The sequence below is a fragment of the Zophobas morio genome, unplaced genomic scaffold, assembly GCF_036711695.1.
Source record: "Zophobas morio isolate AGI-343-1 ecotype UQ-CSIRO unplaced genomic scaffold, CSIRO_AGI_Zmor_V1 ptg000011l, whole genome shotgun sequence".
NCBI classification, from domain to species: Eukaryota; Metazoa; Arthropoda; class Insecta; order Coleoptera; family Tenebrionidae; genus Zophobas; species Zophobas morio.
The window spans coordinates 18176850-18200202 of record NW_026972116.1 but is presented as its reverse complement, the minus strand read 5'-3'; the positions used below and the strand labels follow the sequence as shown (position 1 = coordinate 18200202).

Genomic DNA, 23353 nt, shown 5'->3' with positions numbered 1-23353 from the left:
TAAGTTAAAGTTCATTTTCAGATAGCAAGTTTAAAACGAGCCCTAGTCCAAAAGGACGAATATTACCGCGGAGAGATGATAAGGGCTCAAACCAACACCGATCGTGAAATCATGGAACTAAGGCGTTTGATGGACAAAATAGACATGTGTCATCACAACCGTTTTGAAAAAGTGGTTCAAGAACACGAAGCTGAACTAGGTAAATAAACAAAGAGTTAATATGTTGCAGTGTGCGGACATATTATGTATCCAAATTTCAACAATAATTTACTTTGGTGTTTTTATTTAAAATTCCAACTCGATCCAAGTTTAAAATACTTTTAGTTTTTGCGCGACCGTCACACATTCTGCTTGACTTTTTCAGAGCGGATTAGCGCAGAAACTGAAAAGAAAATCAAAGAAATCGAAGACAATTGGCAGACTCAAGTCACTTCACTCAGTAACACATTGGAATTGGTAAAAGACCAAATGGAAAAAGAGTCGCAACAAAAAGTCGAATCGTTAATCGAGCAACACCGAACCGAATTAGGTAAGACGAAACCACTTGCGTGGTGTTATTTATTTTGAACGTGTTTAGATTCCCAATGGGACAACTTGATTAGTCAAAAAAGCGAGGCTGTGAAATTAGTTGAGGAGGAGTACATAACTAAGTATCAAACTTTAGAAGAACAGTTTTTAACGCAACAGAAATCGCACCAAGCTCGAGAAATTGATCTGTTGAAGGTTATTGATAGTTTGAAGAATGAGTTAGGGAGCAAAGATTCCGCGTTAGACGATATGCAAAGTAACGTGGACACACTAGAAGGGGGAATACAAGTACTGAATGAAGAAATAGCGCAACAGAATGATCAACTAACCAAAACGAAGAAGGAATCCGATCACAAAATAAGGTAATTACACATTAATGCCTGCAAGTAGCATCTAAGTCCTTGTATTCTAAAAATAGTCAGGTTACTTAGCCAAGTTTCAAAACTTAAGTCAGCCAGCATGATTGATGTATTTTCATCTTGTAAACTAATATTAGCTGTACTAATAAAATTTCTTTTCCCGTCCGTAGATGTACTAAAGATCTGTCGACGAACACATCCTATCTAGTGCTTCTTTTCCCGTTACTTTCATGGTTCTTGTCCGCCTCTTTCATTCAAACCCTAACTTTCATTTTACTGTCACTGTTTTGTCTTTTACACTAGAATTTAGTCTTTTCTGCATGCATTTATTTCCTCCTCGTGTGATCCTAATTCTTTTCCTTTCCAATCGATGTAGAGGTCTTCAAGAAACCATCACCAAACTTCACGAACAACAAGAGAAGGAAAGAGAAGCCTTCCGACTTAAACTCATGGGGGTCCAAAAACAATCCCAAGACACCATCCACCACCTACAAAGGAAGTGTCAATGTCTCACTAAATTGTAAGTCGATCTGCCTTCACTACTCAACTACATTAACATTTTCAAGGTTCGAAGAAGTTAGACTTCGTTACGAAAGACGAGAATCGCGTCAAGAAGACCTGAACATAATTTCGGACTTGCGTCAAGTGATCGCCGAACAGGAAAAGGACTTGGCTTGTCTAAACGAAGAAAAAAGATACTTCCAAATGCGACTGATCAGTTTGGAGAAGCGATTGGACGGAAATGAATCGGCTGACGAGGAAGCATTTGAAGATGCCGAACAACCCAAAACCCCCAAGAATGAATTGCCTGAACCGCCTAGCTACCCTCCTAACGGTGTTCCACCGCCCTCTTACCCTAATTTTCCAGCAGCTCACACACTTTCTATACCGCCAACAATACCAGAATGTGATGAATAATTTTTGTTATTTTACTAAATTTGTAACAATTTGTATTATAATGTGATTGTATATTAAAGACATCGAAAAAGTTTGAATAGAAAAAAAAATGGAAGTGTGGTTTTAGTAGTCGTCGTTGGTGAAGGGGTGATTTGGGTGGCCTGTAGCTCTAGACAAGAAAAAAAAAATTAATCGAGTGGAATTTGTTTAACTAAAAGTCTTACTCTACGAAGTGGCACACTCTTCCATTGCAGTCAAACGTATCAAGATACGCAATATCGTCAGAGCTTAGTTCGAAGTCAAAAATGTCCAAATTTTCTCTCAGTCTTGACTTATTGACCGATTTGGGAATGGTAATGTTGCCACGTTGGATTTGGTATCTAAGAATGACTTGTGCTGGACTTTTCTTGTATTTAGCTGCAATTTGCACGATTTTTGGATCTTCCGTGAGCTTTGGGTCGTCTGGTTTAGCCCAAGGTCTGTCAGGAGACCCCAAGGGACTATAAGCCGTCACCGTGATTCCTTTAGATTTGCAGAATTCAATCAGTTTCTTTTGGTTCAAGTGAGGGTGGCATTCAATCTAAACAATAAAGTTTGAACCAAAGTTAGAAGTAGGTAGACACGTACTTGATTGGTGGCTGGCACGATGGTAGCTTTCTCGAGGACTCTTTCAATTTGTCGCTTATTAAAGTTTGATATGCCAATAGATTTTGCAAGGCCTTTTTTGTTGACTTCTTCCATGGCTTTCCAGACGTCCACGTAGTCCACGTTGCCGAAGACAAATTTATCGTTGGCATCAACAGGGTAGAGGTCAGGACCTGCCTAAAACGTTATTGTAGAATTAAACTGCAGTGTCACACAAAGTGGTTACTTTAAAATCAACAGGCCAGTGAATCAAATACAAATCAAGATAATCCAGTCCCAGATTTTTAAGAGTGACTTTGAGTGCTGGTTCCACCAAGTCTGATCTGTGCGAATTGCACCATAATTTGCTCGTAATGTAGAGGTCTTCCCGTTTCACTACTCCTTCCGATATTTTGGTTTTTATGGCCTCTCCGACTTCTTTTTCATTGCCGTATAGGTGGGCACAATCAATGTGGCGATAGCCAATATCAATTGCATCTTTTACAGCCTGGACAACTTCTCCTGGTTTCGACTGAAATTATGACTAATGAGAATTGATGAAGCTAATAAAGATTAATTATGTTCCTGACCGGCAATTAAAAGCGTCATTCATTTATATTTAGGTTGATTTATGAATTTTTATGATTATGTAATGTCATGATTGTGTCTAGATAGCGGCTACATCGTGTGTACACATATGTTAAATAAAAATAAGATAAATCAATACCAACTTTCCAAGTTCCTAAACCAAACATGGGGAACGTCTGGCCATTGTTGAATTTTATTTCTGGAACCTTAGGCATCTCGTTGAAAATGAAGAATCACTGAATAATTTATCGCAGATAATTTGTACTGAATTAAATGTTGATTTATATACTTCCACACAAATCTGGTTTGCTAAGTCGAGTGGAAAGATAAGGCTGTTGATATTAGACACGAAGGTCATTTTTTTCTGTTTCTCTCTAATTACTTCAATTACTGTAATGCTGCTTGAGTTCAAATTTTGTGACTGTTTTTTATTGACTAATAAAGTACTAGTGTACAAATTATTACACACATATTATTTATATTGTATGATATGAAACAAATAAGTAATAATAACAAACAAGTTAGATTTCTCCTTTTTGAAATTCTATTCATTGTTTAGAATAACTTGATTCTAAATCATGGTCGTATATTAACTAAATCCAAAGCTATAAAAAGTCCAGCATGAAAATTTCCTATCAATTTGAACAGAACAATACATCATCAATTTTTTTGTCTGAATTTAACCCATCACATAATTTTGTGATATGTTCTTTAAATAAATCAGAGATGAATTGTCACGAACTCAGCAATATAAAAAAAAATGCAACGAAGAAAATAACTCCATCAAAAGCAGTGAAACATTATTAGATGAACATATACGAAAATTTTAAAGGTCGTTTTATAAACTTGCCGTTGACGTTAACGTTGTAAGATAAATACGCACGAAGGTATGCGTCGTTTATGTCATCCGTTGACGTTGCAGTTGAAGTTGAGGTGACGTTCGAGATGACCAACTTTTAACTTTCGCCGTTACGTTTGCGGTTGTCGTTGGTTTTCAACCAATCAAATTGCAGCCAACTTGAAGGAAAATACCCTGAAAAAAGAGGGACGTTTTTCTGGTTGACAGAACTAATTCCACGACAATAAAATTTTGATAGAGATGAGGTCCACTTAACTTAAAACATGTTTAAAATGATAGATTTGTATAGGGGAATATCGATTTTGCAATTACGCTCCACCTCTCAGTCTGACAACGAATGGAAAATTTATGTTTTTAATTAATACAGTTAGTTTTATTTGTATAACACGATTATTTAAAAACATATTTCACATGGTAATTTCTCGTAGAAAAAAAAAGGATTTTATTAAGCTCCACCTATCGGCTCACGACGAATAAAAAAAAACATCAGAATTGAGATAGGGTGGGTGGGCGGGGCTTATATTTTGCCTTTTTTTTTAATATACATAGCCATCTTTTCACAACAAGAAACTTAAAACATAGTTAGAATGGTACATTTTTGCAAGGAAATATGGATTTTGCGATAATGTAAAATCGAAATTTTCTGTTACAAATTTTCCATTTTAAACATGTTTTAAGTTTCTTGTTGTGAAAAAAAGTGTACACATATTGAAACAAAAAGGTAAAATGTAAGCCCGCCCACCCGCCTTATCTTAATTGTGATGATTTTTTTTTTCGCCGAGAACCAAGGGGGCGGATATTAAGTGCAAAATATGTATTTCTTTACAAGAAATTAAAAACATGTTTTTGAGTGTCGTGTTATTCAAAGAATACAATGTATATTAAGAAAAAAAAGCAGACAAATATGGATCTTGCAATTAAACCCCGCCCTTCGATCTGACAACGAATGAAAAATTCATCACAATTGAGAATTGAGATCGGGGCGGGTATAGGTGGGGCCTAATCTTTGACTTTATTTTTTTTCTCAATATACATAGTATTCTTTGAACCACACGATACTCAAATACATGTTTTTAGTATCTCGCAGAGAAAGAAGGATTTTGCAGTTAAACTCCGTCCTCTTGGCTCACGACGAATAAAAAAATCATCACAATTGAGACAGGGCGGGTGGGCGGGGCTACATTTTGCCTTTTTTTCTTAAGTTCTTTCTCTTAAAATGGATCTGAATTTGAAACGAAGTAGTTTAAATCCCTAAATATCCTGGTCTTACACTAATTTCACTCGTTGATGGGTATAGTGGCGTCGAATGCAATTCATTTTTGTTTACACAATTGCCCTTTCGTGAAATTACAAACTAATTTAAATATACACGTGTTTTCACTGCACTCACTCAACAAGAAGTGGCCCTTTTGAAAAGGACTTGTACTACTAACCCCAAAACTACCAACCTTTAGATTTTTCGATTTACCGTTTTCGATGTATTGAAATGAGTGTGGTGCAAGCTATATTACTGAGGAAACAGCAATTGTGAGTGAAAATTTGCCTGAATCAACTTTGGCTGTCCTTTCAACTTATAATAAGGTAGTTTAAAATATATGGCTGCATGAGCACGAGCAGGAGTGTAAAAATTTTACAGGCTATAGCCAGTTAAGTGATATTTTCATGTTGAATACAGTGACTTGATAAATTGATGTTTTCAAGTGAGAAACAAATAAAATATTTAATATGTCGTTTAGTAGTTTTTCAAAACGTCTAATTTTGCGAAAACATGTTATCGCTTTTAACAAAGTTGTTTCGCCATAAAAAACACACTTAGTTTTATTGCCTTTCAGTGCAGTATCATATCACTTACACCTAATTTCCTATGAAGGCCAACCGGCGCACCGATAGCATTGTACTCAGTATCATAGACTAAAACACTTTTAACAGCATTATTGCACTAAAATAAAACACATTTTTAGGGTCAATATTTTTTAAAAGATACAGTTTTATTCATTTTTTATTTAGTACTTTGTTTTTCTAACCATATTTTTGTTTTTTGTTTTTATTATTTTCCTTCGTTCAAATGTAGAAATTATGAGATAAATAATTATTTGTGACATCTTCAAGTACAGATTAACAGCATTTTAAAAATTTTCCTATCTTCAACTAACGTATTTTTTTCTACAATGACACAACATTTTTGCAGGATACATCTAATCAATGAGATACTATCAAGAAAAATTGGTGAGTATAGTACGCAAATAAAGATAAAATGTGGAAAAATCCTGTCATGCTATGAGCTGTATCTGAACGTGAAATTTAAAAGATGCTTGAGTGAAGTATTAGGAATTTTTTTGTAGATATTACATTATTGTAATTATTATAATACATATTCTGAGGTATATCTTCAATTTATTGCATCATACCGATTTGCATTAATCACGCAGAAATTAACAACCTTGATCGGTTTTTTAACTACCGTCTTAGAAAGTAAATAGATACTCTCAAGATCCCGGTGTTACTCTTGCAATAAAAATAGTTACTTGTCATTAAACTTAGCTTTTATCCTAGACTATTTTTGGTAAGGTAAATAAAAGTACATCATATTTAAATCAAAAGTAAACTTTATTCAGTACCACAAAAGTTACAAAATATAAACTTAAATCTCATTATGTGCGTATCGTGATCTCCAGTCCAATTTAGTACTCATCAGAGAAAGGATAGTCTTTATGGGTGGTAGCACTGAAAAAAGAAAATTCAAACAAACCGGATCAAAAACAGCTTCAACGTACTCAATGTATGGGCAAATTCGTCCATTGCAGTCAAACGTGTTAATCTGCTGGATATCTGCATCTGAAAGCTCGAAGTCCCAAATGTTGAAATTCTCCTGAATTCTTGATTTCGTGACAGACTTAGGAATGACGATGTGTCCTCTTTGCACCTGATACTTCAGTACGACTTGAGCAGAAGTTTTGTTGTACTTTTGTGCAATAGCCTTGATTTTTGGGTCCTCCAAAAGCAGCGGCTCTTCCGGTTTAGCCCATGGTCTATCCGGCGACCCTAAAGGACTGTAAGCCGTGATAGTAATCCCTTTGGACTTGCAGTATTCAGAAAGCTTCAGCTGAGTCAAGTATGGGTGACACTCAATCTGCAACCAATTATCACGAATGAGTCAGCTTCGTTTAAATTGTTAAATTAAATTAATGCCTGACCTGATTGGTGGCTGGCACAACGGTAGCGTTTGTCAACAATCTTTCAATCTGGCGTTTATTGAAATTGGAGATTCCAATGAGTTTGGTTAAACCCTTCTTATTAACATCCTCCATGGCTTTCCACGTATCGACGTAGTCCACGTCGCTGAATGCAGCTTTTCCAGACCCATCTACTGGAAATAGTTCATCGCCTTCTTTGAGGGCGAAGGGCCAGTGGACGAGGTAAAGATCGAGATACTCCAAACCCAAATTGCTGAGGGTTTTCCGGAGGGCTGGTTCTACCATATCTGGGCGGTGGTACGTGTTCCATAGTTTACTGGTAATGAAAAGATTCGCTCTGGTCACAACGCCTTCTGCAATTTTCGTTTTGATGCCTTCACCCACTTCTTTTTCGTTGCCGTAGACGTGGGCGCAGTCGAAGTGGCGATAACCGATATCGATTGCGTCCTTCACAGCTTGAGCAACTTCTCCCGGCTTAGACTAAAAGAAAAACTAGTTAGAGGAAGTCGCCTCAAACTTGACCTTCAAGTCTGGCAAGTGTGTTAATAGTGAACAAGAATGAATCGTTTACTCGCCGGTTCTAGGTCACAATTTGTCCCAATGCAAAATCTACCATAACTGATTGCATAACAACCAATTGCATAATATATGCGACACTTCCTGTTTTGTGTTATGATTATGATTATTGTTTTGGAGTGACAACAATGGTGCGAAAATTGTGTTACCTTCCAGGTTCCCAGACCAAAAATGGGAATAGGGTGGCCTGCTTTTGTTTGTACGTTGGGCACTTTGGCTGCCATGTTTTGGGAAATTGAACACTGGCAGTGTTAGATAATAACTACCTGCCGTCTTCACGCACTAACACAAACAGAAAATATTGGCACTCTGCTCTGGCAGAAAATGTGTTAATGCGAAGGTCGCGTGGAATTTTTAGCCAAGAGCGCATGCATAGGAACGTGAATTGCGTAGGGTTGATTCATTCTTAAAGACTGTTTGACGTGGAAATTGAGGAAAAACTTGTTGTTTACGAAAGCATGGCAACGGGTGGTTTTGAGTGGTTCGATTTTTGTACAACCTACTGTCTGCGCAGGTTGTGAATTTTCATTAAAATTATTATACGGACAGGATGTTCGCAGGTCCCTTGTATAAACTGTTATTCTACTGATTCATAATTAGAACGCAAAGAATGCGATTAATCATTTTATGCATAAAAGTTTCCATAGAATCTTAATCAGACAGGATAGATTCTATAAAGTTTGATCCTTACATAAGATAGCAAAGTTTTCAAACTGTTGTGATAACCCAAACATCTCGCCTTAAATTGAAATGTGAAAACAAATTGAAAACCCGCGAAAAAATTCAAAATTTGGCCTTAGCTGTGATCGTCTAACAAAGTGGAACCCTCGTTGTGTTTTTGAAAAAATAGCGGGATGCGTTCAGATGCAGATGGTGGACTCCAAGGTTGCAAAAGTACCGCTAAATAAAACACAAAATTTATTAAGGATACGAAATTATTTATTCCTCCAATGACAAAAAAATAAATAAAAAAGGCTGCGAGCGAGGGTGACTCGTGACTTGCCCTCAGGCTTCCCAATCGCTTCTCAGCTCAAAAGAAAAACTTATTGAACTTTGAATAAAATTTAAATGAAATCAAATTAAACGTTCTGAATCAATGCAAATATTTTAAAATCACAAATTTACTAAAAACAAAGCAAAATCTGAAGTACCTACAGTAATTGGATACAAATACACAAGTTATTACAGTGCAGCGGCAGCAGCACCAGAGCGCTATAAGAGTGTAGCGATCGAACTATGTCGATTTCAGTCTAGAGCACAACAAAAATATAGGGGCGTTATAGCACGAACGAAGTTTGGGGCTCCCGGTCGTGGCTGTTCTCCCCCGCGACGGTGATCTATCTATCGCAAACACTACAGCTCAGCACCCCTTTATCTAACGAAGAGACGTGCCGTGTTACGCAGGCGGTTACGATCGGAAACTCGTGGTTGGAAGTCACGGACATAAATAAGCTGACAGAGTCACGTTATCCCGACCGCTCCCCTGACTGCTATACAAAGTCTGCATACTTTGTGCAGATGGCGCGATAAATCCCGCCTATTCGACTAGGAACCGCGCCCTCCGCTTCAGTCACGTATTTCGGTGTTATTTAACCTCAGTTCCATTTATAATGTTTAATTTCTATGACTCTGATATTAACGACAATTGAACAAGTGTTAAAGTTTCAAAAAGGGCAATAAACAACATTTAAATTCGCCATACACTCTTGTGAAATTTTAAACAACAAATAATTCTTATTTAAGATTAAGATTGGGCATCAGATAATTTATATAATGGAAACGTTCATGAACAAAATATTTACAAAACAAAAAACTAGCAAATATTTATAAAAAGAAAAGATCTGGTGCAACTGCAAATATTACGTGAGGTTAAAACTGCAGAGCACGGAAATTTACGTTCAATTTAAATTATACAACAAAGAAACTTACTGAGGTTAAAATTGTGAGATAGAGAAATATTGTATGAGTTGAAAATTGCAAAGCTAACAAATTTACATGAGATTAATATTTGCCACACTTTATCAACGATTCAAACAAAGAATGATGTAACATTATGCCATGATCCAAGTGATTGGCTGCTTAAAACAATTTATTTTGAGGGTTTGTATCATGGACTGCTTATCCCAAACAAAACACAAAATGCATCAGGCGTTGCGAGGAAAGCTTCTCGGTGATGTAGTTTTTAGCGTTACGAGAAAGTTATCTCAATGATACAGTTGTGCACGTTGCCAGAGAAATATCTCGGTGAAGTGATAATGATACGGTAATAATGACGATGATAACTGCATAAGGAAAGAAATCTTTAATCCCCCCGTCCCGCAGTGCACGATATTATGAATTCTGCTGCACTTTCTATGGTCTTTTTCCACAGTGGCGCAACGTTAGGTTAATTTAACTGCCGTAAATGAACTATTAGCAATCCTGACTAATTGAATTTCATGAAATCTCCTAGTGAGTGTTTATCTAAATAAATCTAATGTCTGTTAAATTGTGTTAGCACCAGTTAACGATTAAAATCCTATCATGAACTGTGAATTTACAAACAATGAATTAAATTTATACGGGTTGGCGTCGATCGAAAATTCACATTCACAAATTAGCTACCAACTAGCCAAAAAGTGTTAACGTGCACATGGTTGCCTTTGTTTAACGATTTTTTTGATTGATTTTTTTTAATTCAAATTATTCAAATGTGATTTCGTGCAGCTGCTAATTTTTTTTCAGCGCGAAATTTTAATTCTAATTCGGTCACCACACTATGGTGACTACAAACCATAAAACTCGGCAAGATAGAGTATACGAAAGATTGCGGTGTTATGAATTCGTTAAAGACATTCCAATTTACTACTGAAATGCTTTTCCTGGATTTTGAAATATATTTTGTAGGACTAATGCATGGATTCAATAGTGGGGTGACGACACCGCCATATACATTTTTATGAGTATTATTATAGATAAGGTGAACTAGACTACAAAAAGGTCACCTTGTTTTGTGAGTTACATTTACACTTTTAAATTTAATTTTTTTGTACTTTAAATAAGTTCAAACACAAAGTGGTGAACCCCAAAGTTGGAAAACGGTAAATTGTTTACTCCTCTCTCAAGAGGGAAAAGTTGTTGAAATAAGCTACACGGAACTTACAACTTATCGATACAAATACAAAATCTTCTGCTTCCATCCTCGCAAAGGAAGCATCCAGATAGGAGCGAAAATCCGATACTGCAGGTAAACATTCACGTGAACAACGGCAAGGAAAGAAAAACTCTCAATTAGAGCGTGTGGTCCCGTCACTTGTGCGTTTATTCCGGTTTAAATTAAAAACCTCTTGAGTTTGACGATAATAAAATAGGTACCACAATTATAAGGAAGAAAACAAAGAAAATTTAATTATGCCACATACAAGAATTTCAAAGAAAAACCACATATTAAATACGGTCAAACTTAAAATAATGAATAAATGTTCAAATTCAAGTTGTAAGAAATTATTACACCTATAAATAAATATTAAATTTTTTCGAGTTTTCGAGTCCACGATGATGTTAATTTAACATTAGTTTAGATTAATTCACCTTATGACGTTTCGTATTATTTTAAGAAGCACAGTACTCGATTTTTTCGCCACTAAATTTTGTACCAGTTTTATTCAAAAATAATTTATTTTAATAACATTGCTACACGTGTTTCAGTCGACAATACCTTGATCATCATGGAGCAGAATAACTTGTGTGATTACTCCATGGTAGAAGGAGACATGGTATAGGCATACGCATCGGGTGTGACGTCAAGTGGGGTGAAATTAGCGCGAAATTTAAAATACAATTCGTTATCCGACAACTAATTGACGTATTGGACAGAGCAATGACAACTCAAGCTGAAATTCCCTAGACTTCCCTAGCGAAGCTCACAAGAGTCACAAGGTCGTTGATGCCACCTAACGTCACAAATAGATGCGCAGACCATTTTTAAATTGGTACATCGGATGCCTATACCATGTCTCCTTCTACCATGTGATTACTCTATATTTACAGTTTATAAGTCCTGATGAACTTACTGTGTACCGAAACACGTGTGGCAATGTTATAACTTATAACAATAAATTATTTAGAACTAAAATTTCTATATTACAAAATTTATTAAAAAATGCATTTGTTTTATGTTTGTGTAGTGTACAATGTCAGTGGAGGTCAATATTTTAGCAAGTGTCACCTTACTGAAATAAAAAGATCAATAAACAAGAATAAAATTTCATTAAGATTTTCACAGGAAGATTAAACCAGCTCCTCAAATTTGGAAAGTGAGTAGATAAAAGTTGAAAAGGTAGATAAGTTCTAGAACATCCTGCATAAAACATCTCATCGGATGATACTAGATTAAGAATTTTTTTAAACAATACACGATTGTTTTCACCTGAGCTCGGTATGCTTTGCTGAAGAGATAAAATCAATTTTCTACGTTGGGTTGTACCTACACAAAACATTTTGTAATAAATATGCAAAATTTGTAAGTGCTGATAAGCAGTTGTTTTTTGCTGAGACGATAAGCCGCATTCAACATGGTATTTAACTGATTATTATTTTTGATGATTAAAACTGTCAGTAAAACCGATAACTATGTGGTAAATGGAATGGATGATTTTGCACATTATTAGATTTTATAGTTGTACGATTTTTTTTTGTTTTATGTTTATATGCAAGGTCATAAGACATTTGGATCATACAAATTTATAATTTTAGAAATTTCTTCATTTAAACAATATAATCGCGGCCAGAAAATCTTGGACGTCATTTTTCTGTCATTTTGATTCCAGTGTCAGCATCCCGAAGTGTCAAAAAAGACAACACGAAAAAAATAAGTGTAAATTATTTCAAAGTGTTTCAAACCTTCTTATAATGGAATGACATTGACGTCCAAAATTTTTTGGCCGCTACTGTACCTTATCGACTATAGGTATATGTAAACTTAAGTAACTTACGTCAACTCGTAAGTCACTCTATAGTGTGATAGTAACTATAATATGTTAATATTAAAACTTTGTACCTTTTGATAACGACTAGACCATAAAATATTGAACTAATTGCGTGATTAAAATGCCGAAACATTTCCGACGTGTAAATGAACATCAAGTCGAAATGTTTACAGCAAATTACAATGGTAATATTGTGAAATTTTTATACGACATACACACAAACGCTTGATTACATGACTCATTACAAAACAGAAATTGCAACGAAATATATCTAAATTATTTTTTTATTAATAAGAATAATAACAATATAGGACATAAATAAATAATTCCAGTTCCCAGAATTTTACGAAAACCGTTTCTGAGTTTCGATGCAATAAATCGGTTCATGAATTACTCCTAATTTTTTTTGTGACAGTTTTGTCATCTCAAATAACAGAAACAATTTTTATCGGTTCAAAACTATCAAAAAGTATAAACAAAAAATAACACTCAAGAAATTAAGTATATTTCAAACAAATCTTCAAAAAAATAACATTCATAAAGTGCGGTGGTGAATCCATCAATCACTTGTGCCTCCATTAATATTCATCTCCATGGGAGAAAGGATGATCTTTGTGGCTGAAAGCACTGCAAAACAGACCATTAACCAAACATATCTAAACTATTCCAAAAATCTTACTCAGTGTATGGGCAAATTCTTCCATTACAGTCAAAAGTATTGATCAATGCGATATCGTCAGCAGTCAAATTAAAGTCCCAAATATCAAAATTCTCCTTAATTCTGGACTTCGTGACGGATTTGGGAATGGTAATGTGTCCTCTTTGCACCTGGTATTTCAAAACCACTTGTGCTGGAGTCTTCTTATACTTCTGGGCAATCTTCTTGATCTTTTCGTCGTCCAAAAGTTGCGGATCTCCAGGTTGAGCCCAAGGTCTATCCGGCGAACCAAGAGGACTGTAGGCAGTGATGAGAATACCTTGGGATTTGCAGTACTCTGTTAGCTTCAGTTGGGTTAGGTATGGGTGACACTCGATCTGGTTGGTTGCTGGTACGATGGTAGCGTTTTGCAGCAGTCGCTCGATTTGTCGTTTGTTGAAATTGGAGATACCAATGGATTTAGTTAGACCTTTTTTGGCAACAGCTTCCATAGCTTTCCAAGTGTCGACGTAGTCTACGTCGCTGTATGCTGTTTGGCCGGATGCGTCAACAGGGAACATGTCGCCTTCTTCCTGTTGTGTAAAATTATACTATAGAATAGTCACACTAATGTGTCTACCAACCTTCAATGCAAACGGCCAGTGAATAAGATACAGGTCGAGATATTCGAGTCCCAGGTCACTAAGGGTAAGTTTTAGGTTTTTCTCGACCAAGTCGGGTCGATGGAACGTATTCCATAGTTTGCTGGTGACGAAAAGGTCTTCACGTTTTACCACACCTTCAGCAATTTTTGCCTTGATTGCTGCACCTACTTCTTTTTCGTTGACGTAAGCATAAGCACAATCGATGTGGCGGTAGCCGATGTCGATGGCATCTTTCACGGCTTGTGTCACCTCACCTGGTTTCGACTAAACCAACGAAAAATTATTATGGTCAAATATTAAGCAATCAAAAATCCTACCTTCCAAGTTCCTAATCCAAAAATAGGAAAAGTTTGGCCGTTGTTGAATTTTACTGTTGGAACCTTCACCATTTTTCAAAGTTGTTATACAATGTTAGAATGATTAACGCTTGTTATTACTGTACTGTTGATCGCACTACCGACACACTAACTACTAAATGTGCAAAACTACATCGTATTATTTATACGGCACACATTTTTTACACATGCGAACTGGGTTTATAGCAATTCGGTAGGGATAGATTATGTGGACTAAAGATTATAGCTACAAAGTGTTTACTTTATGATTAACTCTGTTATAATTATGATCTTAAACTGTTTCTAGATTTTTATGTGTCATAAAAATAATGCATTATGTGCTTTAAATTCGGTAATAAGTAGTCAAATAGGCTATATTTATAACAATAGACCGAATAGGTAGCCACTTTGTTAATATCTTTAGAGGAAGTTATCAAAAACAATTTGATAGAAAATAGTTAAGTATGTGGTACTTTTTATTAGCAACAAACCTTCTTTTATACGTTCCTAATAAAAAGTACCATCAACAAAACAGATTAAGATAACAGGCTATAAGTAAACAGTTACATAATATTAACGATAAAGAATCGTAATATTACTGATGGTATTTTTGAACGAATCGAGTAATGATAACCTTTCGTTTCTTCTTAGTAAAATAAAATTAGAAAACGAATGCAAGCTGTCAAATCTCCAAAACAAACGGTATTAAAGTCTGCAACAAGTGAATACAGAATCACCGTTTGCTGTTTTTAAAAACGAAAAGTTTGAATTTTCCGTTGTTAATTTATAAGTATCTATTCTAATAAACATCAAATTTTTCCTTGAAAACTACTGTTCCAAAAATAAATCCTCGTCTTGTGTTTTTTATGATACTATTATATGTGTCATAACTCGTAAGTATCAAATACTTTTCAGTGCTAAAATGTGATAATTCTGAATAATAGAAACCGGAATTATCCGATATCCGTATAATCTACAATAATTGCTTAGTACAAAGTTATCACAAGCACTATCCAAATACTTATCTAAGTGAACGTACCGCTTACTGTAAAAGCTACTTGTACTATAATTATTTTTGTGTTTAAATGGATAGCACACACAGTTTTTTCGCTCCAAAACTGATATCTAGATAAAAATATACTGGAAAAACGGTTTCAGGCTGTCAATTTCAATTAATTTTTTATTTACAATCAGCAGTTTTGTTGATTTGTTTTTGACAAAGTGATAAAATCGGAAGAAGATGTCGTAACACATAATCACTAATGAATGATATTTTGGTTTTTGATAACTTTGGCGACAAACACAAAGATAAAGTAAAATTTGAGCACGTCAAAGTAATGATCACTCTTTAGCTTTAAAATGGTGTTTATATTTATGTGTATTGAACTCTTATAAATAGTGTTGTTCCTTCTGAAATTTATCAATTTTTGTGAAAATTTAGCACCACCTTGCTGCTTTAAAATTTTGTTTTGGAAATTTTGACAGCCATCAAAATTGAGTTGACTTTTTTTATGCCAAGTCCAATCAACACATTTGTTTAAAAATATATAATGTATTTTGCAAAAAAACCTCACGAAATTTTAATTCGAAAAATTAAAAACTAAGAAAAAATCATTCAATAAGCTTGGCAACTAAACATTTGTAGAGGAATGCCACCCTCGGCTTGCTAGTAGTAGGGCGATTATAATTTTTCTTTTGTTATGAGTGTAAACACATGTTAAATTGGTATGTAATTTTGTATATAATTTCACCAAAAGACAATTGTTTAACCAAAATGAATCGCATTCGACACCACAGTCTTTTTCCAACGAGTATAATTAGTGTAAGACCAGTTAATTAGTGTAACTTTTGTTTCACTGTTCATGTTAAGATTTTTAATTGTTCATGATTCTAGTTTATACAATTGGCGGATTTTTACCTATTCAGGCTTAATTCCTTTCTGTAAAAATGTATATAAATGTTCTCAATGTTCTTACTTAAGTCATTAATTACATTATTCACACTTCATAACTTCTCACTTGAGATTTATAATACTTCAGTTATAGCATTTAAACTAATCTTAAACGTTTATACAATTTGAGAAAATGGACCTTAAAAACTATCATCAGTTAAATTAAATACCATCGTGGACTCGAAAAGGGAGATGTATTTTATATTTATGTTATCTAATTTAATTTAATCACTTGCTTGAATTAGTGCATAATTCAACCTCACTGTGGAGTAACTAAATGTTACTCGTTATAAATGGGAAAAATTTGCCCAAACAGATGTTAAATTGAAAACTTCATGAGAAGACCCGCGTCCTTGTTAATAGCTGGCTGTTTTGCGAAGACGAGATATAGAGTCTAATATGCGACAAGTTTTTTGGGCATAATTACAGATATGATGTGTCTTATATAAATCAATAGAGTAAAATCACCAACAAAGGGTGACAGACTACGACGAGGAACTTAACCATTATAGTATAGGTGATTTGAATATTACCAATTACAGTTTCTTTTTTCTTTGGATGTTTAAATTTGCTATATGCAAAGTTTTGTATCGATCTGTAACATATGATTTCATTTTTGATTAAAGGCACTTTTCCGACCTTGGGGTCACCATTTTCCATTTTAGTGCATTCCGTCAAAAAAAACACACACCTTAGGGTTCAAGACGAAATTTTGAATTTTTCGCGGTTTTTTTGTGCACATGTCTCATTTTAACGGGATGTTAGGGTTATCATATTGTGGTGACCAAATCTGAATTAAAATTTCGCGCTGAAAAAAAAACAGCGGCGCGAAATCGCATTTGAATAATTTGAATTTGAAAAAAATTCAATCAAGAAAATTGTGAAACATAGGCAACCATCTGCACGTTTAGTTCTTTTCTGGTAGTTGGTAGCTCTTCTAAGGAATTTCTGGGGAGTATCTGGTGAGAGGGTTGGTAGAAGTTGGCGTGTTTGGTAGAGGGTAGGTGACGCGTCACTGTTGTTTTGGTAGTTAATAAAAAGGGAGTGCCTTTGTTTAACAAAAATTAATCGTAACGACGACGACGCCACAGTTTCCTCAACACGCGTAGCTAATTCTTTCGGTTTTTCGAAACGGAAATAGGCGAATTTGCGACCAACGCCAACACGTGGTGTAAATTTGTTTTATTGTTTGCAAATTCACAGTTCATGTTAGGATTTTAATCGTTAACTCGTTCTAACACAATTTAACCGTCATGAGGTGTAAAGCACTTGCTAAGATATTAGATAAGATTCACTTAGTCAGGACTCGTCTTTTGTTTATCAAATTATGAATAAGTTTTCTGCATGCATCGCGACGCTGGATGCATTTTGTGTTTATTTACCATGTGATTGTTTGGGATAAGCTGGGGACACTTCACGATATAAACTCTAAAAGCTAATTGACCCTTTTCCTGTAAGATCGTAAAACTTCCATAGTGACTTTCCGTGCGCACGCATCTTCAAAACCACGTTGGAAATAGTATCCGGCACTCCGGCAGCAGAGCAAAGGCCTGTGACAACAAACCGCTTTGACAGAATGCAACCGGCTACACATGCGTAATCGGTCGCTCATTGGTTAATTTTAACTTGGCGCTCTAAAAATCTGACTTCGCCTGCGCGATGTTGTCTCACTCTGTATCATTGGAATTTATATAATGTCTACTCACTTTGCTTACAGGAAAAGGGTCAGTTGTTTTAAATAACTAATCACTTGGATAAAGGCATAATTTAGCATCATGTAAATTCTTTGTTTCAAACGTTGATAAAATGTATCAAATATTAAACTAATATCATTTTATTAGCTTTGCAATTTTTTCACCTCATGCAATTTTTCTCTATCTAACAATTTTAGCCTCAATAATTTTGTTTGCTGTATAATTTAAATTGAACGTAAATTTTCATGCTATGCAGTTCCTAACTTCACGGTCCTCACGTAATGTTTTTTTTTGTCTGCGCAACTTTTATTTCACACCAGATCTTTTTTTGTTTTTATAAATCTTTGCTAGTTTTTTTCCATGTAAATATTTTGTTAATTAATGCTTCCATCATATAAATTGTCTGCTGCCCAATCTTAATCTCAGATGAGAATTCTTTGCTGTTTAAAAAAATCCCACGAGAGTGTATGGTGAATTTAAATGTTCTTTATTGCTTCTTTTTGAAACTTTAATAGTTGTTCGGTTGTAGTTTGTAGTTAATATCAGAGTTATAGAAAGTGAACATTTAAATGGAATTGAGGTAAATAACACAGACACGTGACAGAAGCGGAGGGCGCGGTTCCGAGTCGAGCTGCATCCAGTTACTTCAATTCAGATTTTTCTTTGTTTTCATTAAATTTGTGATTTTCAAATATTTGCATTGATTCAGAACTTTTAATTTTTGATTGCAGTCAAAGTTAGGCAAGTTTTTTTTTGTAGCTGAGCATTAAGAGGTGTTTTCAACCGGCGAAACTTAGTCGCAGCTTTTTTTTTTGACAGTGGAGGAATAAATGATTTTGTGTCGTCCATATATTTTGTGTTTTATTTAGCGGTACTTTTCCAACCAAACAAACACAATGTAGGATTCCATTTTATTTTTTTAGACGATCACAACCAAGGTCAAATTTTTGAATGTTTGAATTTTTCGCGGGCATCACAATATCCTTTCTTATTTTGGTTAATAAATATTCTTCATTACTAAAATTGTGAAAGATTCGAACATCAGTCACTTTTAGAAAACAGTCTTGTCGATTTTTCTCTTAAAATACGCCCGTAAGATTATACCACATGACAGAAAAAAATAAGTCCATTAGTAGGCCATCAAATTATTTTCAAAATAATGGTTTTGGCAACACCTTCCTTGTTGAATTTGACAATCGTAGTTAAAAAAAAAACTGTCAAATAATGTGTTAAATAGGTACAATGAAAACATTAATTACACAAAAATAGATAATTATGTTCTTCTGTTGAGTGGGAGTGGAAAAAGGATGTGAAAGAAGTAAAAAAAGCGCCAATCGTAACTTTTTTTGTTATACTATTTGCTATAAAATTTATTTCTTATTTCATGCATCTGACCTGACTTGACCTAACGGGACCTGACCTGTTCTGACTTTTCTATTGTCTCAAATAAACAAATTTTAAACATTTCTGTGAATCTACAAGAAAATGTCTTCAACTAATTTTCGAAAATAGTTGAAAAATTTTCGAAAATGTTAAAACTGCCAAAATCAGTTATATCTTATCAAATACTAGCCCCGCCCACCCACCCCTCTATTTTCTTGGAAGGTATGTGATTTGCCAAAGTCAGTCTTATCTTAGCAAGTACTAACTAGATAAAAAAAACTGAGCTTGGCAAATGATATACCCTCTAAAAAAAAAAGAGAGGGTGGTTGGGCGGGGCTTATACCTGCCAAGATTGATTTTGTTGCACTAATTTTCACACTATTTAAATATAGAATAAAATTAATAAACAGAACTATCTAGACACACAATACAAATAAAACATACTGAGTTTCTTAATAAAAAAATTAATTAATTAAAACAAATTAAACTCTGTTACTTGAAATAATCCAAATTGAGTGGTCTGACTTGACCTGACATGACTTGGCTTCTAACATAACTTGAACTGAAAATGCTTAATCTGACCTAATCTGATTTTACTTAATTTGACTTGGCCTAAATTGACCTGATTTGATTTGACATGACTTAATTAATTGGACAAACTTGAACTAAATGACCTGAGAAAACTGACGCAACCTGACTGGCCCCCAATAAAATTGTCTTGGCCTGAATTGACTTGAGTTGGTCTGACCTGACCTTAAACGACGTGACCTGACCCGACGTGACCTGACCCGACGTGACCTGACTTAACATGACCTGACATGACATGACCTGACATGACATGACCTGACATGACGTGATATGACCTGACTTAACATGACCTAATATGTCGTATTAGGGTTTTTTTTATCATGTACTTAGCATTAAGAGTTCTATATACCTAGTGATAGGTTTTAGCACTTTTCTTCTTAGATATGTTGGAGTAAATGTTTTTTTTTAATTTTTGAACCTCTGAAATTTAAATAATCAAGTTAGATAATAATCAGCAAAATTTTTAGAAATTAGTTTGCAGAATACAAAATAATTTTAGACGTGCATTAAGCTGCTTGAATTATTGTTTCAGTATTGAGATTTGACAGATATATGATTAAGCAATTCCATTATCAAGACAAAATGGAAAATATATTGCCAACCCAGACAAACAAATTTTTATAATCAACATCTGCAGTTAGGCAATGTTATCAAAATCATTGATTACATTTGAGTATTTAGCTATGATAAGAAACTTTGCTTTTAAAAAATCTGTAATTTGTGTAAATAGAGGTTTATATCTTTCACTCCGATTTATGATAAATATTGAAAAGAGAAAGGCAACTGTTAATGTAAATTGAGAGTTAGATAGAATTGATTTCAGTTTGCCATTGTTCTGTCTCAGCTTCACACTTATCCTGCATACAAACAGCGTAAAAGAATCATCGCCTTTGCGTAAGTTTGTGACATAAAATAACACTAAAAATTTTATTATTAACATACTCCGCAAATCGGCTTTTTACATCTAAAACTGTCATAGTGAAAAATTATAAATTAAATTTGTCTTAACAGTTGTATCACGTTTGCACAATGTTAAAAAAATATTTAGAGTTTAAAATTGAATTAAATAACCACCATGACACTTTTGATTTAATTTTACTAACTAATAATTATGTATAATAATTTTATCTCTTAAATAAGACTAACAATATTTTTTTAATTTCACCCGAACTTCCAGCATGTTCCGCCACTGACTTATTTTCATTTTCAGTTTTAATTTTTTCACTTGTAAAAACTAAAACGAAAATCGAAAAATACGAATAAATTAATAATAATAATAAAATAAAGAACAGTAATTTTCTGTATATTTTTACTCGAACTTGAGCAAACCATAGAAACAATCCAAATAATTCCCGCCTTCTTTTGAATTTAAACGTAAACACAATCACGCTTCACCGTCACGTGTAGTTTGACACTTCCTGGAATCCTGGAATGTTTGTTTGTAGACGATCAATTCCCTTGTTTTATCATTTTCCCATTAAATATATCACTGCACAAGTGAATTTAATTAAAACCGTAAGCATCTAGTAGATAAGATTGTAATAAATAGGTTTTTATATCACAGTTGAAACTAAACCAAATAGTTCTCCACGCAACCTCTGGTCGTCGAAAACATGGTGCAGGTACCCCGTGTAAAATTTAACAACGGCCGGGAAATTCCAATTTTTGGTCTAGGAACTTGGAAGGTATTCTGTAATAAATAGTACATAATAGAATGAATTTCTAACACACCCATAGTCAAAACCAGGAGAGGTCCGTCAAGCCGTTCAAGATGCCATCGACATTGGTTATCGCCACATTGACTGTGCCCATGTCTATGGCAACGAGAAAGAAGTCGGTGAAGCCCTGAAGGCTAAAATTGAAGAAGGAGTGGTGAAACGTGAAGATCTTTTCATCACAAGCAAGTTATGGAATACTTTCCATCGACCTGACTTGGTTGAAGGGGCTCTAAAGACAACGCTTGCAAATCTAGGGTTAAAATATCTAGATTTGTATCTAATCCATTGGCCCCTTGGCTATAAGGTATGGTAATGAATTTATTGTATGACTGTTATAAAGTATTTGCTAATGCATTAAATTAGCAGAGATAACATAACATAAGTAAAATTCCATTAGATTGACATTTGCATGAGAGATAACCTCAACAGGCGGTCGTTTCCAGTATTTTCTAGAAATTACCATTAAGTTTTTATTAATTGAGTATATTACGAGATTTTTCATTTTGATAATGAGTTAATGTTAGTTTTTGGTTATCCTCTTACATGATAAGTGAAGTATCAACTTAAAAAAAAATCCAATTATTTAATACTGACGTTAAAATTAATAAATATCTCAGCTTAAAAACCAAATCAAAATTATATTTTAATAGAAATGGTTATCTCAAGAGACGCGATTAAAATTCAATTTGATGACGTCATGAAATCACGTGAATATCACGTAATTTCTTTAATGTGTATTTACCGTCCATATCTAAATTTAATTACCGTGGCTAAATTAAGCTGTCAAATGTTTAAATAAAATAAAAAACGAGAATTTATTTTCGTTACAATGTTTATCAGGAAGAGGGCGAACTTTTCCCAACCGACGCCAACGGCAAAATACAATTCAGTGACGTCGATTATGTAAGCACATGGAAAGCCATGGAAGAAGTCGCCAAAAAAGGCCTAACAAAATCCATTGGCTTGTCGAATTTCAACAAACGCCAAATCGAAAAAATCTTAGCAATTGCAACTATTGAACCGGCGACGAATCAAGTGAGTTATCAATAGATAACGCTTTTGCAACATTTTAAAATAAAAATTGTAGGTCGAGTGTCATCCCTATCTCAATCAAAGTAGATTGATTGAGTTTTGTAGATCCAAGGGGATCACTGTAACGGGTTATAGCCCACTGGGCTCGCCTGACAGACCATGGGCAAAGCCCGACGACCCCCAACTGATGGACGACCCGAAACTGAAAGATCTCGCCGACAAGTACAAGAAAAGCCCAGCGCAAATTTTGTTGCGTTATCAAGTACAAAGGGGCGTCATCACCATTCCTAAATCAGTCACTAAGTCCAGAATTCAACAAAACTTTAACATTTTCGATTTTAAATTGTCGGCGGATGATATGGCGTATCTTGATACGTTTGACTGCAATGGAAGATTCTGTCCAATGACGGGGTATATTTATTTCTGTTTTTAATTGAAGTGTTTTATTGTGTTGTATTGCAGAGGTCTAGGACATCCCCACCATCCATTTGAACATGATGAGTACTAAACTGTTTACATTCCAAGTGAAAACCATTTAATGAGTTGTTGAAACACAATGTATTCGTTTTAATATTGTAAGATTATCGTACTTTATTAAATAACAGTATCATGTTTATGTTGACTTACCTAGTTGCATCTACCTGATAAATATTATTACAAAAAAGTTTGTGTTAATTGAGAGGTGATAACACTTCAGACTGGTTAAACACAATCACGATAAATATATTATTCGTTTTTATATTAATCACGGATAGGAG

General features: G+C 34.5%; 5 protein-coding genes across 8 annotated transcripts in view; 2 read left to right on the top strand and 3 right to left on the bottom strand.

Annotated features, from left to right (window-relative positions):
* LOC135127093 (uncharacterized protein) overlaps positions 1-1899 on the top strand; it is a 28577-nt gene extending 26678 nt beyond the window's left edge. For 2 of the 3 annotated variants that reach the window (XM_064053418.1, XM_064053416.1), the window contains exons 5-9: positions 22-199; positions 365-529; positions 578-890; positions 1264-1407; positions 1454-1899. In XM_064053418.1, the coding sequence (XP_063909488.1) occupies positions 22-199; positions 365-529; positions 578-890; positions 1264-1407; positions 1454-1805 (1152 nt within the window). In that variant the 3' untranslated portion in view covers positions 1806-1899. The other variant, XM_064053417.1, reaches the window with a different exon arrangement.
* LOC135127094 (aldo-keto reductase family 1 member B1-like) lies at positions 1796-3318 on the bottom strand. Its single transcript, XM_064053419.1, has 5 exons — positions 3140-3318; positions 2656-2940; positions 2412-2606; positions 2009-2364; positions 1796-1953 (listed from the first exon to the last, which is right to left on the bottom strand). Exons 1-5 carry the CDS (start codon positions 3209-3211, stop codon positions 1908-1910), a joined length of 954 nt encoding a protein of 317 aa, XP_063909489.1. The 5' UTR covers positions 3212-3318; the 3' UTR covers positions 1796-1907.
* Positions 3319-6443: 3125 nt separating this feature from the next.
* Positions 6444-8091, bottom strand: LOC135127089 (aldo-keto reductase family 1 member B1-like). Its single transcript, XM_064053412.1, has 4 exons — positions 7775-8091; positions 7050-7529; positions 6630-6985; positions 6444-6579 (listed from the first exon to the last, which is right to left on the bottom strand). The coding sequence occupies exons 1-4, from the start codon at positions 7847-7849 to the stop codon at positions 6537-6539; spliced, it is 954 nt and encodes a 317-aa protein (XP_063909482.1). The 5' UTR covers positions 7850-8091; the 3' UTR covers positions 6444-6536.
* Positions 8092-13075: 4984 nt separating this feature from the next.
* On the bottom strand, positions 13076-14388 carry LOC135127087 (aldo-keto reductase family 1 member B1-like). Its single transcript, XM_064053407.1, has 4 exons — positions 14212-14388; positions 13874-14158; positions 13272-13822; positions 13076-13219 (listed from the first exon to the last, which is right to left on the bottom strand). Exons 1-4 carry the CDS (start codon positions 14281-14283, stop codon positions 13171-13173), a joined length of 957 nt encoding a protein of 318 aa, XP_063909477.1. The 5' UTR covers positions 14284-14388; the 3' UTR covers positions 13076-13170.
* A 6250-nt stretch (positions 14389-20638) lies between these two features.
* Positions 20639-23211, top strand: LOC135127086 (aldo-keto reductase family 1 member B1-like). 2 transcript variants are annotated; one of them, XM_064053406.1, is made up of 6 exons: positions 20639-20739; positions 21410-21530; positions 21583-21867; positions 22404-22598; positions 22651-23006; positions 23058-23211. In XM_064053406.1, the coding sequence occupies exons 2-6, from the start codon at positions 21459-21461 to the stop codon at positions 23101-23103; spliced, it is 954 nt and encodes a 317-aa protein (XP_063909476.1). In that variant the 5' UTR covers positions 20639-20739; positions 21410-21458; the 3' UTR covers positions 23104-23211. The 2 variants fall into 2 exon arrangements, with proteins under 2 accessions (XP_063909476.1, XP_063909475.1); XM_064053405.1 differs by lacking the exon at positions 20639-20739 and adding an exon at positions 21249-21360 and having other exon boundaries at positions 21429-21530.
* Positions 23212-23353: the final 142 nt, after the last annotated feature.

Coding starts and splice junctions, on each gene's coding strand:
- LOC135127094 (XM_064053419.1), bottom strand. CDS start 3,211: ATGCCTAAGGTTCCAGAAATAAAATTCAACAATGGCCAGACGTTCCCC. Junction 2,941..3,139: donor TTGGTTTAGGAACTTGGAAA/GTTGGTATTGAT, acceptor TCATAATTTCAG/TCGAAACCAGGAGAAGTTGT. Junction 2,607..2,655: donor ACTGGCCTGTTGATTTTAAA/GTAACCACTTTG, acceptor ATAACGTTTTAG/GCAGGTCCTGACCTCTACCC.
- LOC135127089 (XM_064053412.1), bottom strand. CDS start 7,849: ATGGCAGCCAAAGTGCCCAACGTACAAACAAAAGCAGGCCACCCTATT. Junction 7,530..7,774: donor TTGGTCTGGGAACCTGGAAG/GTAACACAATTT, acceptor TTTTTCTTTTAG/TCTAAGCCGGGAGAAGTTGC. Junction 6,986..7,049: donor TTGTGCCAGCCACCAATCAG/GTCAGGCATTAA, acceptor AATTGGTTGCAG/ATTGAGTGTCACCCATACTT.
- LOC135127087 (XM_064053407.1), bottom strand. CDS start 14,283: ATGGTGAAGGTTCCAACAGTAAAATTCAACAACGGCCAAACTTTTCCT. Junction 13,823..13,873: donor ACTGGCCGTTTGCATTGAAG/GTTGGTAGACAC, acceptor TTTACACAACAG/GAAGAAGGCGACATGTTCCC. Junction 13,220..13,271: donor AGAATTTGCCCATACACTGA/GTAAGATTTTTG, acceptor TCTGTTTTGCAG/TGCTTTCAGCCACAAAGATC.
- LOC135127086 (XM_064053405.1), top strand. CDS start 21,277: ATGTTTGTTTGTAGACGATCAATTCCCTTGTTTTATCATTTTCCCATT. Junction 21,531..21,582: donor TTGGTCTAGGAACTTGGAAG/GTATTCTGTAAT, acceptor ACACACCCATAG/TCAAAACCAGGAGAGGTCCG. Junction 22,599..22,650: donor TTGAACCGGCGACGAATCAA/GTGAGTTATCAA, acceptor TAAAAATTGTAG/GTCGAGTGTCATCCCTATCT.